A 16202-nucleotide genomic window follows, 5' to 3' on the forward strand; every position below is an offset into this window, starting at 1 on the left:
GCACATCTTGGATCTTCTCCATAAGCTCATTCTTGACTCTCACAGTCTCAGTCTCGAGAAGTGCACCCGCAAACAAGGAAGTCACCGACAGTTCTCGATACTTCGCAATGACATCAAAATGTCATTCGATTCTCTGGGATCATCAGTCACTCCCTCACTAGAGGTGACCTAACCCCACAAACTCAAATCCACACAAAACTCGAGCGAGTTTGGTCCTATTCCATGACTCTAACATCAACAAGGCTTACAATTTAAAATCAATATCCTCAAAATAGTTCCTATTCATTTCACACTACTGAATCATAATCATGTTATTTCAACCCACACATGTTATTTAACATACTCGTTCACATGGTAACGTACCTTAGTTCGCGTACACTTGCAGAATTTTCAATTTCAATAACATACTAAATCAAAAGCTTAATACAATAGTATACCTCAATCTCCATGGCATCTGCAAAATTGAGAGTCCATTAGGGGTGAAATAACATTGATACATTACCACAGTTTATCATACTTATACCGTGCTTGACACTACTCGTAGTGTTGACATGCCAACTACTTATGAAACATGACAATCATCAACATAAGATCCTAGAGTCATGGAGACCACTCAACTCACAACGAATTGCACAAGCACTGCCTCGTAAATACAAAACCACGCGTGGCCTAGCCACAAAGCCCAAGTGTCACACAGTTAGTCTTCTTGGAAGAGAATTTCACATTTTCAACAAGGCATCATCACGATTGAGTAATGGTGTAAGGTATCATACCTTACAACAAAATGACCAGGGCTCTTCCTCGAGACACGCTCGGTCGAATGAAGTCTTTCGCCGAAAGATCTTCAATGTGCTTCCTCGACTCCGCCAACTCCGGTGACGACATCTGATATGGGGCTAACGAAATAGACCCCACACCAGGCAACAAATCTATGGAGAACTCTATCTCCCTCTGTGGCGGAAACTCAGGAATCTCCTCAGGAAACACCTCGAGGAATTCCCTCACCACAGGAATGCCAGCGATATCCTCCTGTGCCCCACTCACCAAACCTCCCAACATGACATAACCGAATGCCCCTGCTCTCAAGGCTCTCCTAGCCTGCAACAACGAAATGTATGGCAAGGAACTGGCTGGGGAGTTACACGGAGACATCACCACACGCTTGGCACACAGTTAATCCTCACACAATTTCTGGACAACCAATCCATGCTCAGAATAATCTCCAAGTTGGCCATCGGCAATCCTATCAGATCTACCGAGAACTCATGGCCATCCCACTGAAACGCTACATCACGGTGAACAGTGGAGGTCACACACTTTTCTCCGGTGGCGGTGGTCACTCGCAACAGTGGAGAAAGCAAATACATGGGCAACTCAAGCCCCAAGGCAATCGGGGTAGCAACGAAAGAATGCATATTCCCGGAGTCAAATAAAACATCAACTGATGACCACCAATGATAACAGTACCTCTGACAAGGTTCGGAGCTCTGTCCGATTGCTGATGATCCAGGGTGTAAACACGATCAATCTTTGATGGTGCAGGAAACATATGAAAAGGAGCCGTCTGAACTGCTGCAACCCTCGCCACAGACGACAGACACTCTCTAGCATAGTGGCCCTCCTGGCCACACTGGAAACAGATAATATGGCCGGTAGCACACAATCCCAGATGAAGCTTCCCACATCCCAAGCATCTGGGAGTAGAAGGTCTCGTTGCACTCCCAGGGAACATCTGAAGGGGGGCTGTCTGAACTGCTACGGCCCAAACAACTGAATTATAACAATCCTTGACAATATGGCCACTCTTCCCGCATTTGTGACATAACAACTCTCCAGTAGCACATCATCCTAAATGCTCATTTCCGCAACCTACACACTGCGGGATAACCAACGGTCTAGCCAAGTTGTCTACCAGAGAAATAGACCTCTTGAATTTGTTGCAAAGCTGTTTGACTTGAAGCTGCTTCCCTTTACCTCTGCCTCCAAACTTCCTGCCCTTCCAGGAAATGGAGCCACTGTTTCTCTTAGCCTCAGATCCTTTAATTTTCTTTGCCTCGTGGCTCACACGAATTTTCTCGAAGTCCTTAGATGTCGATCCAGCTGTCTTTTCTATGGGACCTACTGAAACACCGTGTATTCCTGCAGCTCACTCCGTTTTGGAAGCACACCATTTGATAAGGTGGCCTGGCTGGCCACAATTGAAACATACTCTCTGTCCTTGAACGCAAGTACCCTTATAAGTCTCTCCACATGGGATGCACTCAAGCATCGAGGATTCATTCCTAACTAGCATCCCTCTAACGCCACTCCCACATCGGTAAGGGGATGGAGGTGATGGCAGCGGAGGATGTTGGCCGTCATGACAACCAGTTCTCGTCTCCTCCAATACGACCCGAAGCTTGGTCATATACGCCCGTCGATTCGCCTCCAAAACATCCTCCATGGCCTTCCGGTTCGCCTCCCGAACGGCGTCCATCATCGCCAGGATGGCCAATCTAGTGGCCTCCTGCATCTCAGCTAATGCAGTCAGGATCGGGTCGAGTTGACCCTCAGCAGTCTCGCGGGTTCTCCTGGGTATTACCATGCCTCTGCATAAGTTACACAAATTATGAGTTGATCAGGCCCACGCAATGTGATCACATATGCATTATCGTAATAACACTCAACGGAACGACACACGAGACAGACATAACCAAGCATCCTAGTTATTGGAATACATACAGGCTTTTCCCTCGAACCATTGCTCTGATACCATAAAATGTAACACCCCGTGTATACCCGGTTTGTTAACATGTCATCGTATTAAGCCATGCTTAATTAAAATGCGGAATAACTTTTTCTTTAATTCAATTATGACGTCATTATACTTAACCAAGTTGATTACTTAATTAATTTCATAAAATATCGCCTGTATGTGAATTGCAAATAGACATCTAACTGGTATACCTCAATATATAAATTAAGTGAGTATCTAAAGTCACAGATCTACAACACGTAGTCCAGACAATATCCTGATACATTATTACACTCCAAAAAAAACAAGACATAATCCAGTCTAGGTGGCATCGACAATCTCCATGCTCACCAATAACAACATAACCAACAAAGTCTCCATATATAAATCCATAAACTGAAGCTAAAAGCATAAGACAGTAAACAGGATCCAGCATCCAATCATAACAGCATATCAGCACAAGCAGCATAAACATGTATCATCTATCAGCTAAGCTCTGGCCTCCTGCCACTAGAGGTCTCAACCCCTGGTTTACCTGAACCTGAAATAAGCGTCCTCAAACGTGGGGTGAGATCTCTAAACAAGAAATCTCAGTAAGACAAGGGGTCCTCAAGGATCTTCCACCCCAAGCTCACTTACAAGTGCAATATAAGTTCTAAAAGCAGTAATACAATATAAGTTCCAAAACTATGCAGTGCAACAGATATTCATGTCATGTGTGTTATAACTATTCTACTGGCAAGAGAAATGCAGGAATACGTCTATTACCTACAGTTAGTACAAGGAACATCGCTTGCACCTCACCCATAGCCTCACCATCTTGTATGTACTACATACTCAGGCTTACCGTATAGGTGGAACACCACATGCATATAATAAAGGCACTTGCATAACCCCCATGGGACATGGTGGAACCAACAATGGCTAAACCGAGGACACGAAAGCTTACCTTGCAAGCTAGCTATCCAAGCTAAGAGCCCACACAAGCTCAAAGTCCAAACACAGCAATATCACAATCTGTTATGGACCAATAATATATCAATAATCAAACTCTACAAGCATACAACATAAAGACAACGCCTTTTCATTACGTTTTACGTCGTAAGGCTTCTCACCAAGCCATAAGCCCTTAATCACAAGATTCTGACTTAGTTCAATTATTACAGAAGTTCCACTTCATCAATCTAGAGTCCACAAACCCCCAATAGCCTATTGTATGAACAGTGCAGCTACTGTTCTTCGAAATACCAGAATATCCGTATATTTATCGGGGACATATCCGGATATCTCTCTGCCTATATCCGGATATCAATATATCCGGATATCCAGATCCCCATATCCGGATATTTCACGACAGAATGCAGTTTCTGCATTTCGTGAAGATATCCTTCAAAAGTTCAACTTTTAACACTTAAACACGTCCAAGGATTTATTTTTAAGTATAAACATGTTCATACATCGATTACTCACTTGTTTAACTCTTTAAATATGCCAAGGCACTAACTTTAACCAATTAAACTCATGACCAAAGGTTGATAACACTTACCCAAACTTAAAACACAGCAAGAATGGCTCATAAAGCTCAGCAACAACTCCTCAAATTCAGACTTGAACAGAAAACGAAAATGGAGTCAGTGACCTATTAAATAACATGTTGGAGTTGAATAACTTCGGTTTGTTTTCCTTAGATTCGTTTGAATTAGTGATTAGTTTTTAAGTTATTATTATCTTCAATTTTATTTTATTCGAGTAAAGCAAATATTTTAAATTTTATCAATAATTTACATAATTAATTTCAAATAAGTATTTTTTTTAAAAAAAATATTAGTGGTGTTATAAAATTAAGTTTTCATCATTTTCCATGTATATTCAATCAAACTCCTTAATCTGGATATCAATTTTTGAACACCATTTCATAAAATAAAGATTTTTAATTTTTTTCTAATTTTTATAAAATTAGTTGCGACTCTATACTTTATTGTATTTTTAAAATACATTTTTGGTCGTTTCCTATGGCTTTGAATGTTCATGGACGAGAGATGAAGTTTTGATCACTTAATTTTTAAAGCTTTCTCACCTATGTATACGTACTTGACACAATGGTACATCATATATGGCACACCAAAATTATATAATGTTAAATTGATAAGGGGTAAAGATCATTTACATCCTGATAAGTTATATTATTCTTGGCCGTGAATCTTATTTATACCAAACGACTATGGTTTATAATATATGTGAATCGTTAGATACATCATACAAGCAAACTAATGAAACAATATTTAATAAAAGAATAACATGCCCCATTAATTACACCTGTGATATATCTTAATTATTAGACAGACTAAAGCAGAAACGAAATTTTATTCATCCGAAGACCTTTATATTCGCTTAAAATATTCAAATTTAAACCATGCATGATGTTTCATCTTATTCAAAACATTCATCAGCTACACAACCTAGTGAAGCACCAAGGCTAGTTCTCCTCTATTTCAATTATCTAGTTTTTTATTCTCAAGTGATCTTGCATATCTTCAATGATTTTAGCTCATCTATCAACTGCATCAAGTTGTTGTAAGAGGATCCACCTTCCTCTATAGTCTTCTTCGCAGCATCACCAAGTTTTCTTGCTCTCTTCCTCATTTCTGTGCTCTCTCCTTCTCTTCCCATGAACCGTACCACAGCCTCAGTGATCTCTTCCCTTCTCACCATTGGATCCTCACCCATACTGACCCAAAAATTGTTTTCTTTTGATCCCACTGGGACTCCAATCTTCAAGACATCAACTAGCAATTTCTCATTGTAAAATTGCTCTGCAAACATTGGCCATGTGATCATTGGCAAACCAGCACTCATGCTTTCAAGAATGGAGGTCCAACCACAATGAGTCACAATTCCTCCTATGGCAGGGTGGTCCAATATGAGCAACTGTGGTGCCCAATTCCGTATGATGTAGCCCTTGTTGCTCTCTTTCATCCTGTGCTCAAATTCTTGCAGGAAACTGTTTCCATCTTCATCTCCATCTATTTTCCTAATTACCAAGATAAAATAATGACCAGAATTTTCAAGTCCATGAGCAAGTTCAACAAGCTGAGCATGAGAGAGTCTGGTTAGGCTTCCAAAACATACATATAACACAGACTCATTTTGCTTTGAGTTAAGCCAATTTAGCCACTCTGGCTCTGGCTCTTTTGCAAGTGCAAGTTCTTGGCTCTGTCCACCATCCTTATTAATCCAAGCTGAAACTGGTCCTACACTCCAAGATCTGATCCCCTTTATGCTCTCATGAAGTTGCACATATTCACTTTCAAGTTCTTGAAAACTATGGTACAGTGCCCCATAGCTTCTGCCCTCTGATTCAAATATTGCATCAAAAGATTCTCTGACTTCTTTAACACTATCAGGCCTTACCCATTCTTCAAGCTGCCGAGTGGTCATCTCTATGCTATGAGGTAAACCAGGAATTGTAAACTTCTGAGTATCGGAGACTAAGTTTTCATAAGGTTTATGCTTACGGACAGAATACATGGCACAGGTTGAGAAGTAGCTTGAGCAGTAATAGTAAAGCCTTGGAATACCAAGTTTTGCAGCAGATTCCACTGTCCAAGGATAAGACATATCAGTCACTATACAATCCGGTTGCAGATTCTGAAACTGAAGCTCAATTTGATCTTTGAGCAGCAATATTCCCATAGTAATTTTACCAAGTATTTCTGGGGAATTGCCATCTTTGATGTTTTCAAACCCATCAGGGAGACCAACTTGGGCTGCAGGGAATTGGATAAGTTGAGTTCTGATGGGATATCCATTGCTAAAATCATTGTCTATGGCTTTTTGGAATATCAAAGCATTAGCATGGGTAGTGATAATGGTAACACTAACACCATACTTGGCAAATAGCCTTGCTGTGTCTATCATGGGGTTCATATGGCCAGGGGCTGGATATGGAAGAAAAATGACATTGAGTTGGTGGTGGGGTTGAAACTCCATTGCCATTGCAATCTATGAGAGAAGTCTTGGTCTCTGAGCTGAGGGATAAAGAGAATGGTTTTCAAGCCTATGTCTGCAAACACAAGAAGAAGAAGAAGAATATCAAAAGCAAACACTACAAGAGAACACTTCATTCTTTGCAATCACGGGATAGGCCTATAAATACTTGGAGGAAAAAGATAATAGAAACCTACCTGGTCCCGAAAATTGCCTTAAAAAATATAGTGTGCTTTTGGACTGTGATGATAATCTGTGATAGCGGCTATGAATCAATTTTTAAGTGTATGCTGGCCAATATAGAGTATTAGAATATTATAGAGCGTAAGAAGTTTCATATTTTCAAAAAACATAAACAATACGCAATCTATGTTTCTCAATCCAGTTTCATGCCCTTAGTGTTATTTATTCTCTTTATATGACCAATTGACTTTGAACAAGTATCATTTTGTGTTTGTCTTTTGATCATCAAGTCGGTTTTTGCTTTCTCCGTTGCTCTTGACATATTTTAGTGATTAGTTTCTGCTTTGTTCGGCTTGTGGGGTCAGTTTATTGTTTTGTTTTTATTGGCACTCTGGATATGGAATTGTGATTATGTGATCCGATTCAGCAATATGCTCACGCTCGGTCTCATTTTAAAATGGGGATAGATGACCCATTTGAGGAATAGATAACCCATTAATATTGAGCCTGGGGAACAATTTAAAATGTGCCCAACATTTCTAAGCCTATTATTCATGGACCCAAAAAAAGGGGGGGCTTTTACTCGAAGGCAAATGCCCAACTTGAGGGGAACCGTGACCAAAATGCCACTGTTCACCAATTTTTTTATCTAAATGCCACGCGAACAGTGTTATTTCTCAATCTGCCACGGGGGCAAGTTCGCTACCCGGTGTACCGAACTCGATTTGCTGACGTGTCACGTTTTTAGTGGACACCAAGTTCGCTACACGGGATAGCAAACTTGGTTTTAACCAAGTTCGCTACCCAATGTAGCGAACTTCATACTTTTTTTTTTTACTTGGTACTTGTTAACCACTAGAAATGTGACACGTCAGCAAACCGAGTTCGCTACACGGGGTAGCGAACTTGCCCCCGTGGCAGATTGGGGAATAACAATGTTCGCGTGGCATTTAGGTAAAAAAGTTGGTGAACAGTGGCATTTTGGTCGGTGTTCCCAACTTGAGGACCATCATTCCCTAACATCACATTTAACGTTAGAATTAGAAATAGAAGAAACTTGAGAAAGATTAAATTTCTTATTAAGAGCATCTAATTGTTCTTGTTGTTTCTTGTACATTTGTAGCATTTGTTCATTCTGGGCTAAGAGTGCATCATAGTCTTCAAGCTTCATGATCCCTAATCTTCTTGGTGCAACTGGAGCAGGAGCATTGTCAAATTCTTGAGATGCTAATGATTCCAACAATTCAAGTGCTTCCTCAGGAGTTTTTGTTTTCAATGAGCCTCCTGAAGCGGCATTTACCAATGTTCTTGTGTTGGATGTCATTCCTTGGAAAAAGATTCTTGCCTTCTCCCATGCTTCAAAATTCCGTGTTGAGGACACTTCCTGAGTAATCCCTTGAATCGTGTCCAAGCCTCGTACAAAGATTCGCTTTCTTTTTGTTCAAAAGTTGTGATCTCCGCCTGGAGCCTAGCCATCTTTGAAGCTGAGAAAAATCTGGCCAAGAATTTCGCGGCTAAGTCATCCCAACTGGTTATGCTTCCTTCAGGTTGAGACTGCAACCAATCCCTTGCTTCATCCTTCAGTGAGCATGGGAATAGCCTGAGCAATATAGCATCACGACGAACTCCGTTTACTTTTAATGTATCACAATAAAGCAAAAAGTCATCAAGATGACAATAGGGGTTCTCTATGCTTCCTCCAGCGAACTGTTCTTTTTGAATCAGTTGCAGTAATGTTGGCTTCAGTTCAAAGTTGTTAGCCTCTATGTTGGGTCTAACAATGCTCGCAGTTTGTGGAGCTCGAGCTGGGGTCATGTAATCTCCCAACGTCCTTCGAACGATTTGATTGTTGTTTTCTGCCATTGGTTCCTCCTTTGGATCTTTCTTTGGTTCTGTCGAAGTTGATGCTGTTTTTGTTTCTTTCGCTTTCTTTGCTTTTGCGTCCTTCCTAAGTTTTCTTTCTGTCTTTTTTATCTCAGGATCAAACTGCAAGGTTCGCGGGTTAGAAGTACCTCGAATAAACTAAGATTGAAAAGATGTGCAGAAAAAATAGAAAACGCAAAAAAAAAGAAAACAGAAATTTGCAGAAAATATAAATATGAAGAAAAACATGCAGAATTTTTGTATGCAGAAAATGTTTTTAATAGTATGCTTAAAGTGCAGAAAAATAAACGTCCAATCTAAAACTTAATTAGTTACTTCTAATGTTGAATAATTCGATCCCCGGCAACGGCGCCAAAAACTTGTTGCGACTCGGCAAGTACACCGATCGTGAAAGTAATAAAATGTACTGAGTACGAGATCGATCCCACGAGGATCAGAATTTCAAGCACTAGTTCGCTAATTGCGTCTTAGTTGGACAATCAAAAGTTGGGTTTGAGAGAATTGTGAATTTAGATGAAGAGAGTTGTGATTCAAAGAACTTAAAATTAAAAACAATTAAATTCATGCAATTATGAAAATTCAGAATTAAAAGAATGAATGAGATGATGTAATATTTTAGTTTCCTTTGATCCATATTGAGTCGTTACTTCTCCGTCATGATTTCTTTAGCACTTTTAGCACCAATTCTTATGGTTTTACCTTCAAAACGCAAATATTCTCAAAACGTTAGCTCAATTTCCTATCTTATGACTTAAATGTCTTAAAACCTTGAATTTCATGCAATCTATGATATATTTCTCATATAATTTAGCCTAAAAATATGGTAAACCAAAGGTTTATCAGTATTCCAATACTCTTCCAAGGAGTATTCGACTACCAAGGGATAAGTATTCGAATACTACACGAAAAGTATTCGAATACTTATCAGACAGAATGCAGAAACTCGAGCATTCTTCTATATAAGTCCAATTTTAAGGGTCCAAACTCGATTTGGAGTCGTAGACAGATGTTCATTATCATGTTTAAGACTCAGAAACACAGTCATTTACTTAAATGGTCCAAGTTTTACTCTTTAATGGATTAAACAAGCTTAAATCATGAAAATGACAAAAAGGTGATCATCGTATACCTCACGTGACTTAAACTTCGAATATGAGACACACAAGGGGTCCTCTACACTACACCACAATACTTACTTTGCCAAGCCACGGATTAACACCAAAGGCGACCTTTCACCATCAAAATGGCTTCTTGGAGCCTCCAATGGTATGAACAAGGCCCACACCACCTCAAACGCCAAGTAAACAGCTCCAAGACAGCAACTCCACCTCACCCCAGAGGCTACAATCTCAGAAATGAGACACTCCACACTCTCACAAGACCAACTCTCACAAGCTATAGTGTTTTGGTGGAGAGAAAAGGAAGAAAGATGGTTTCTTTGGTGAGTTTTCAAGGGAGGGAGCAAAGGAACAGAAGAAGGCTGGTCAGCTGCCAAAGACACTCACGTAGCCTTCAAAATTATGGCCTAGGGTTTAGAGCCAAGCTTATTTATAGGCACATTAAGTTTTAAACGCACTGTATTAGCGCTAATTGCTGCGCATATCATTTTAATCCCAAACTTTGGAATCTGAACCTATTCATTTTTCTAAGATTTGTCATATATTTTTTTTCGCAGCACCTTTCTAGTACGCGCTTTTACTTAGCCAGTATCAGTTCTGGCACCAGTTCTCATTATTTTGACTTCAAACTTGAAATCACAGTCTTAAATGATATTCTTGGAATATTCCCACACTTATTATAATTTTCTGAGATACTTCATCGGTACACACTTATCCTGTGGAGCAGAACCGGTATCTGCACTTTTCGTCAGAAAAGCGACTTTCAACATTATAAATTACTTTCTATAATTATACAAGCCTTATCATAATTATTAGGGTAAATTACGGAATTATATCAATTATCTCATAATTATAAAGTTAAATTCCTTAATTAACGGTGCGGGTTCTTAGAAAAACCATCAAAGCTAGCTTGGAGGCAATTTTTGCCAGACGCCATGCTTGAGTCTATCCAGATTCTCTTAGTTGCTATAAGTCTCAATTATGAGATTTGATTTTTGGAGTTGGATGTCAGAATATGTACATACAACAACCAAAGCGGTTTATAGCAAATGAGTAGGAACACATGGTATGCAAGTTGTGAAAGTCTATTTCATAGAATTAAGCAAGCATCCAGGTCTTGGAACATCAATTTTGATCAGGTTATCAAAATTTTGATTTTGAGAGAAACTTGACGAATGATGTGTATTTGTATCTAAAGGATCCAACGGAAGACAGTAGCTTTTCTGGTACTTTATGTAGATGATATGCTCCTTTTTGGAAACAACGTGGAGGCAATATCAAGCATAAAAAGTTGGCTAAGTTGGTGTTTTGGTATGGAAGTACTGGAGAAGCCAATTATATTCTGGGTTTAAAACTCTTATGAGACCGGAAGAATAAGTTGTTGGCATCACCTCAGGCTACTTACATTGACAAAACTCTTGCCAAAATTCAACATGAGAATTCTAAGAGAAGAATTATAAATTCTCAGATGTAGAATTCATCTTCCTAAGGAGTAACCAAAGACTCCTAAGAAGGAAGAATGCATGAGCAGGATATCTTATACTTTGGCAAAGGTAGACTCATGCATATCATGTTGGACGTTAAACCAGACATCTGTCACGCAGTGGGAGTAGTGAGACGGTGTAAGAACCCGCACCGTTAATTAAGAAATTTAATTAAATAATTATGAGATTAATGAGATAATTCCATAATTGACCCTAATAATTATGGGAAGGCTTAAATAAATATAGTAAGTGATTAAGAATGTTGAAAGTCGTTTTTCTGACGAAAAGTGCAGATACCGGTTCTGCTCACAGTATAAGTGCGTACCGATGAAGTATCGCAGAAAATTATAATAAGTGCATGAATATTCCTAGAATAATATATAGGACTGAGATTTCAAGTTTGAAGTCAAAATAATGAGAACTGGTGTCAGAACTCATATTGGTTAAGTAAAAGCGCGTACCAGAAAGATGCTGCGAAAAATAAAATAAAAATATGAAAAATCCTAGAAAAATGGCTAGGTTCAGAATCTAAAGTTTGGGATTAAAATGATAAGCGTAGCTCTTAGTACTAATACAATATGTTTAAAACTTAAACGACTATAAATAGGCTTGGGCACATAACCCTAGGCTGACTCTAATCAGCTCTACGTGCCCATTGTGCCTCCCAATTCTAAGGTGGTTCTCTCTAAGCCTTCTACCTCTATTTTCTTCCAAAACTCCTCAAAGTGATCAACTTTCTTCTTGTTTCTCTCATATAAACATCATGGTTGAGTGTATGAGAGACTTGGGTGGGAGTGTGACCCTTGGTTGCTGAGTGAGGTTGCTGTTTGTGGAAGTTTGAGGGCTGACTTTGTGGTTTGAGATGTGGGAGTGTTTGTGATGGTATTTTGAGCTTCGAGGAGTCATCTTTTGTGCAAAGAACTAACCTTTGACCACCATTTTCGTGTACCCTTGGAGTCAGCACCTTGAAGCTGACTTGAGAGCTCCAAGAGCGTCACTTTTCTCCGTTTTAAGCTTTTGGTAAGTTGTTGAATCTTGATCATGAGTTTTTCTTGTTTAAAGGTTGAGTCTTGGCATGTTAATGAGTTCTATAAGTAACCAACCTGTATATGAACCTAAAAGTGAATAAAAATGCATGCTTGGACGTTCTATTGAGTTAAAAGTTGAACCTTTGAAGTGATATCTCGCGAAATGCAGAAACTGCATTCTAACGCAAAATATCTGGATATGATATCCGGATATGAGACTTGTGATATCCGGATATGGATATCCGGATATGTCCCTGACATATATCCGGATATTATGGGAATTTCGAGGCAGTAGCTGTACTGTTCATACAGAATGGAATTTTGGGTTTGTGGACCCATGATTGGTTAATGTGGACTTCTGTAATAATTAATCTAAGTCGGAATCAAAGGGATAAGGGCTTATGGCTTTGTGAGAAGCCTAAACATGAAATGTAAAAGGAAAGCGTTGTCTTTTGTCATATGCTTGTAGAATATGATTGTTGGTCTAAACAGATTGTGATTGTGCTGTTTGTGGACTTTGAGCGGGTGTGGACCTTGGATTGGATTGATTGCTTAGAGGTAAGCTTTCGTGTCCTCGGTTTAGCCATTGTTGGTTCCACCATACCCCATAGGGGAATGGTTTATATACATGATGTGTTTTCATGCTTTGATATTTGAAATGCTTGGGAGCTGTTAAGTGCAAGGGCCTTATAATATGTATGTGTTGTTCCACTTAGACGGTAAGCCTGAGTATGTGGCATCATACAATACGGTGATTATGTGGGTGGATGCAAGTGGCGTCTTGCACTAATGTGGGTAATAGACGTATATAAATCCTGCATTTCTTTGGCCAGTAGAATAGTTTTGACAGACATGACATGATTATCTGCTGCATTGCACTGATTTTGGAACTGATATTGTATATTTCTTTTAGAACTTATATTGCACTTGTAAGTGAGCTTGGGGTGGAGAAATCCTTGAGGACCCCTTGCCTTACTGAGATTTTTGTTTAGAGATCTCACCCCACGTTTGGGGCACATTTTCAGGTTTAGTTAACTCGGGGGTTGAGACCTCGAGCGGCAGGAGGCCGGAGCTGAATTGACTATTATTTATTTGCTTTATGATGATATGCATGGATACTCTTATGTTTTACATTTTATGGCTATTGTTGTTTGATCTGAGACTCTATTGGGCTTTGTTGCCTTATTTGGTGAGCATGGGGATTGTCCATGCCACATTGATGTTAGTATGTTTGTAGTTGAGTTGTATAAACTATCAGGATGTTGTCCGGTCTATGTGTTGTAGTTTCGTGACTAGAGACACATTTGTTATATATTTAATGAGGTATTTCAGTTAGATGTTTATTTACAATTTACATACAGGCGATGTTTTGGAAAATGATTAAGTAATCAAGTTGGTAATGATAATGACGTCATAATTGAAAAGAAAAATTTATTCCGCAATTTTAATTAAGCGTAGCTTAATACGATGACATGATAATAAACCGGGTATACACGGGGTGTTACAAACGGTACCATTTTGAACCTAGAGGAATACTAGATTATTGTTAAGTATATACTCAATTAGGATAGGAATAGAGGTGGATCTTGTAGACCCACTTACTAAGAGTTTTCCTGAACTTGTGTTCAAGAGGCATGTTACTTCTTTGGTTCTTAGGAGGATCCCAGACTTGCATTAAGCAAGTGGGAGTTATTGGTTTCATTATGCTTTTGGAGTAAGACAATGAAACAATGAAATCATTTTCTGAATTTCATAAATAAGGTTTTATTTATTTATTTTGCGCACTATTTACAAACATCAAGGTCCAGATCAAATTGTGGAGTATATGATCATATGGATACGTTCATGGAGGACATGATCATAGGTTCACACAATTGATGAATGGATTCACAGCTGTTAAATAAAGTTGGGTACTTTATTTAGGCTGCAATATTTTATGAAATGGTTTTGTCTGAATCATTGTAAAATATTGGTGTGAATTAACATTCACATTGAAAGGATCAAGGAGATATTTGATTAAGGCTGTTTTTCTGTCATAAGGTATCAAATCTCCAGTTAACTATAGTTCTGTGATTGCTCTTAATCCTGAGTTTATTATAAATAGGTAATCAAATAGTTTTCATTCTTCGATTTACCAACGGGTGAGGTTCGATCAATTGACGGCCAATAACTCGATATTTTGGGATTGAGATTATCTGGTTATCAGTATTTATGAGATAAACAACAAGGAGTTTATAGGAAATGTCCTCTTGATATGTTTCAGTACTTAGATATTAAAGACACTGGCCAGTGCAATTAATCCATTAGAGAAACTATCATAGTCAAGTGAATAAATAATTGATTGGGTTACAGAAAATTAATCAATCAATTATAGACATTTTGTAAAGGGGCAATGCATATTCATGTTATAAAGGTCATTAATCTTGGAGTTCACGTTTGGGCTTTTAGTGGAGTAGCGCCGAATTAGATAATCTTTCAAAGATTATCAGGAGCCTTGATGAGTGACAAATGGTAGATCCCCAGGCTAGCATGAGATAAGGGACGGGATGTATAATCAGATGACGATGGCTTATGAGCTACATAGTCTAGGGTTTATGAACTCAAGTTTGTGTCCAAAAGAGCAAGTGGGAGATTGTTGGGTTTAGTATGCTATTTTCACTTAAGCCCAACAGCTTTAGTGAGAGTGAGCCCCAAGTCTAATGTTAACCCATGAAGCTTAGGGTTAGTTTTGGATTGGGCAGAGTATATAAACTCTCTTCTCTCTCTAGTGCCTCCTAGGGTAACAGACATCAGAAACACACCAAAGAGGCAGACGTTCATCATCTGAACGGTTGCCCACACGACCCCCTGATCCCCTTGAGTCATAGCCTGGAGGATCAACCGTAGAGCAGAATTGCGACCGTTCGTGGTGCGTTGCTGCAGATCGTGAGGCTTGAGAAGGAGCACTGAACGTGAGAATTTGTCACGCTCGCTACTTCACCCCAGGTAATCAAAGCGGTGTCCTTATTCTTCATCGCATCGGTACGATGCGCTTCTGCGTTTCTGATGATAAACCTTCACTTTGGGAAGTCCACGAGCCATCCTTTTTAACTATATGCATCTTCTCATATAGCAACTGTTGCGAACTCGGCAAGTATACCGATCGTTACAAGTAATAAAGTGATAAGAAGAATATCGTTCTCCCGAGGATTGAGGCACCAAGTACTAGTCTAACTATTCCCTTTAATTTGGAACAGAAAAGTTGGTTGTGTTTGTGAAATAGTTTGGGAAACCCAAAACAGAATTTAAAATAATTAAATTTAAAAACAGAAATTAAATGACAATGGAATTTGAACGTGTAACACCCTGTGTATACCCGGAATATTAACATTACATCGTATTAAGCGGTGCTTAATAAAAAAATTGCGGAATATTCTTTTTCTTTTCAATTATGACGTCATTATCAATTACCAACTTGATTACTTAATCAATTTCATAAATAACGCCTGTATGTAAATTGCAATAAGACATCTACTGAAATACCTCAATATATAGATAAAGTGTGTATCTAAATCACGGCATTACATCAAGTAATCCAGACAATATCCTGAATACATTATTACAACTCCAAAAGACTCAAGACATAATCAAGACATAACAATACTATGTGTCATGGACAATCCCCATGCTCACCAAATAAACATAGAAAACAACCAGTCTCAACATAAAACTCCATAACATAAACTGAAGCTACAAGCATAAACAACATGCAAATCCAGCATCCAATCATGGCAGCATAATATAC

At 38.9% G+C, this 16202-nt stretch overlaps 2 protein-coding genes and 1 non-coding gene across 3 annotated transcripts in view; 1 reads left to right on the top strand and 2 right to left on the bottom strand.

Annotated features, from left to right (window-relative positions):
- The window catches only part of LOC133297149 (uncharacterized), a 45933-nt gene extending 43457 nt beyond the window's left edge, over positions 1–2476 (bottom strand). Inside the window, exons 1-3 of the mRNA XM_061496235.1 lie at positions 2233–2476; positions 1913–2139; positions 1437–1630 (exon numbers count right to left, since the gene is read on the bottom strand). Coding sequence (XP_061352219.1) covers positions 1437–1630; positions 1913–2139; positions 2233–2476 — 665 coding nt within the window. The remainder of the gene's footprint in view (positions 1–1436; positions 1631–1912; positions 2140–2232) is intronic.
- A 2772-nt stretch (positions 2477–5248) lies between these two features.
- On the bottom strand, positions 5249–6734 carry LOC133297153 (soyasapogenol B glucuronide galactosyltransferase-like). Its single transcript, XM_061496240.1, has one exon. It carries the CDS (start codon positions 6728–6730, stop codon positions 5249–5251), a length of 1482 nt encoding a protein of 493 aa, XP_061352224.1. The 5' UTR covers positions 6731–6734.
- A 1533-nt stretch (positions 6735–8267) lies between these two features.
- Positions 8268–8374, top strand: LOC133297154 (small nucleolar RNA R71). Its single transcript, XR_009749605.1, has one exon. It is a non-coding gene; the product is annotated as a small nucleolar RNA R71 (small nucleolar RNA).
- Positions 8375–16202: the final 7828 nt, after the last annotated feature.

This window comes from Gastrolobium bilobum, unplaced genomic scaffold (genome assembly GCF_033153095.1).
Source record: "Gastrolobium bilobum isolate Gb01-03AN ecotype WA unplaced genomic scaffold, APGP_CSIRO_Gbil_v1 utg842, whole genome shotgun sequence".
Taxonomy (NCBI): Eukaryota; Viridiplantae; Streptophyta; class Magnoliopsida; order Fabales; family Fabaceae; genus Gastrolobium; species Gastrolobium bilobum.

Bases quoted from the DNA above. Each gene is read 5' to 3' on its own strand.
- LOC133297153 (XM_061496240.1), bottom strand. From the start codon at position 6,730: ATGGCAATGGAGTTTCAACCCCACCACCAACTCAATGTCATTTTTCTT.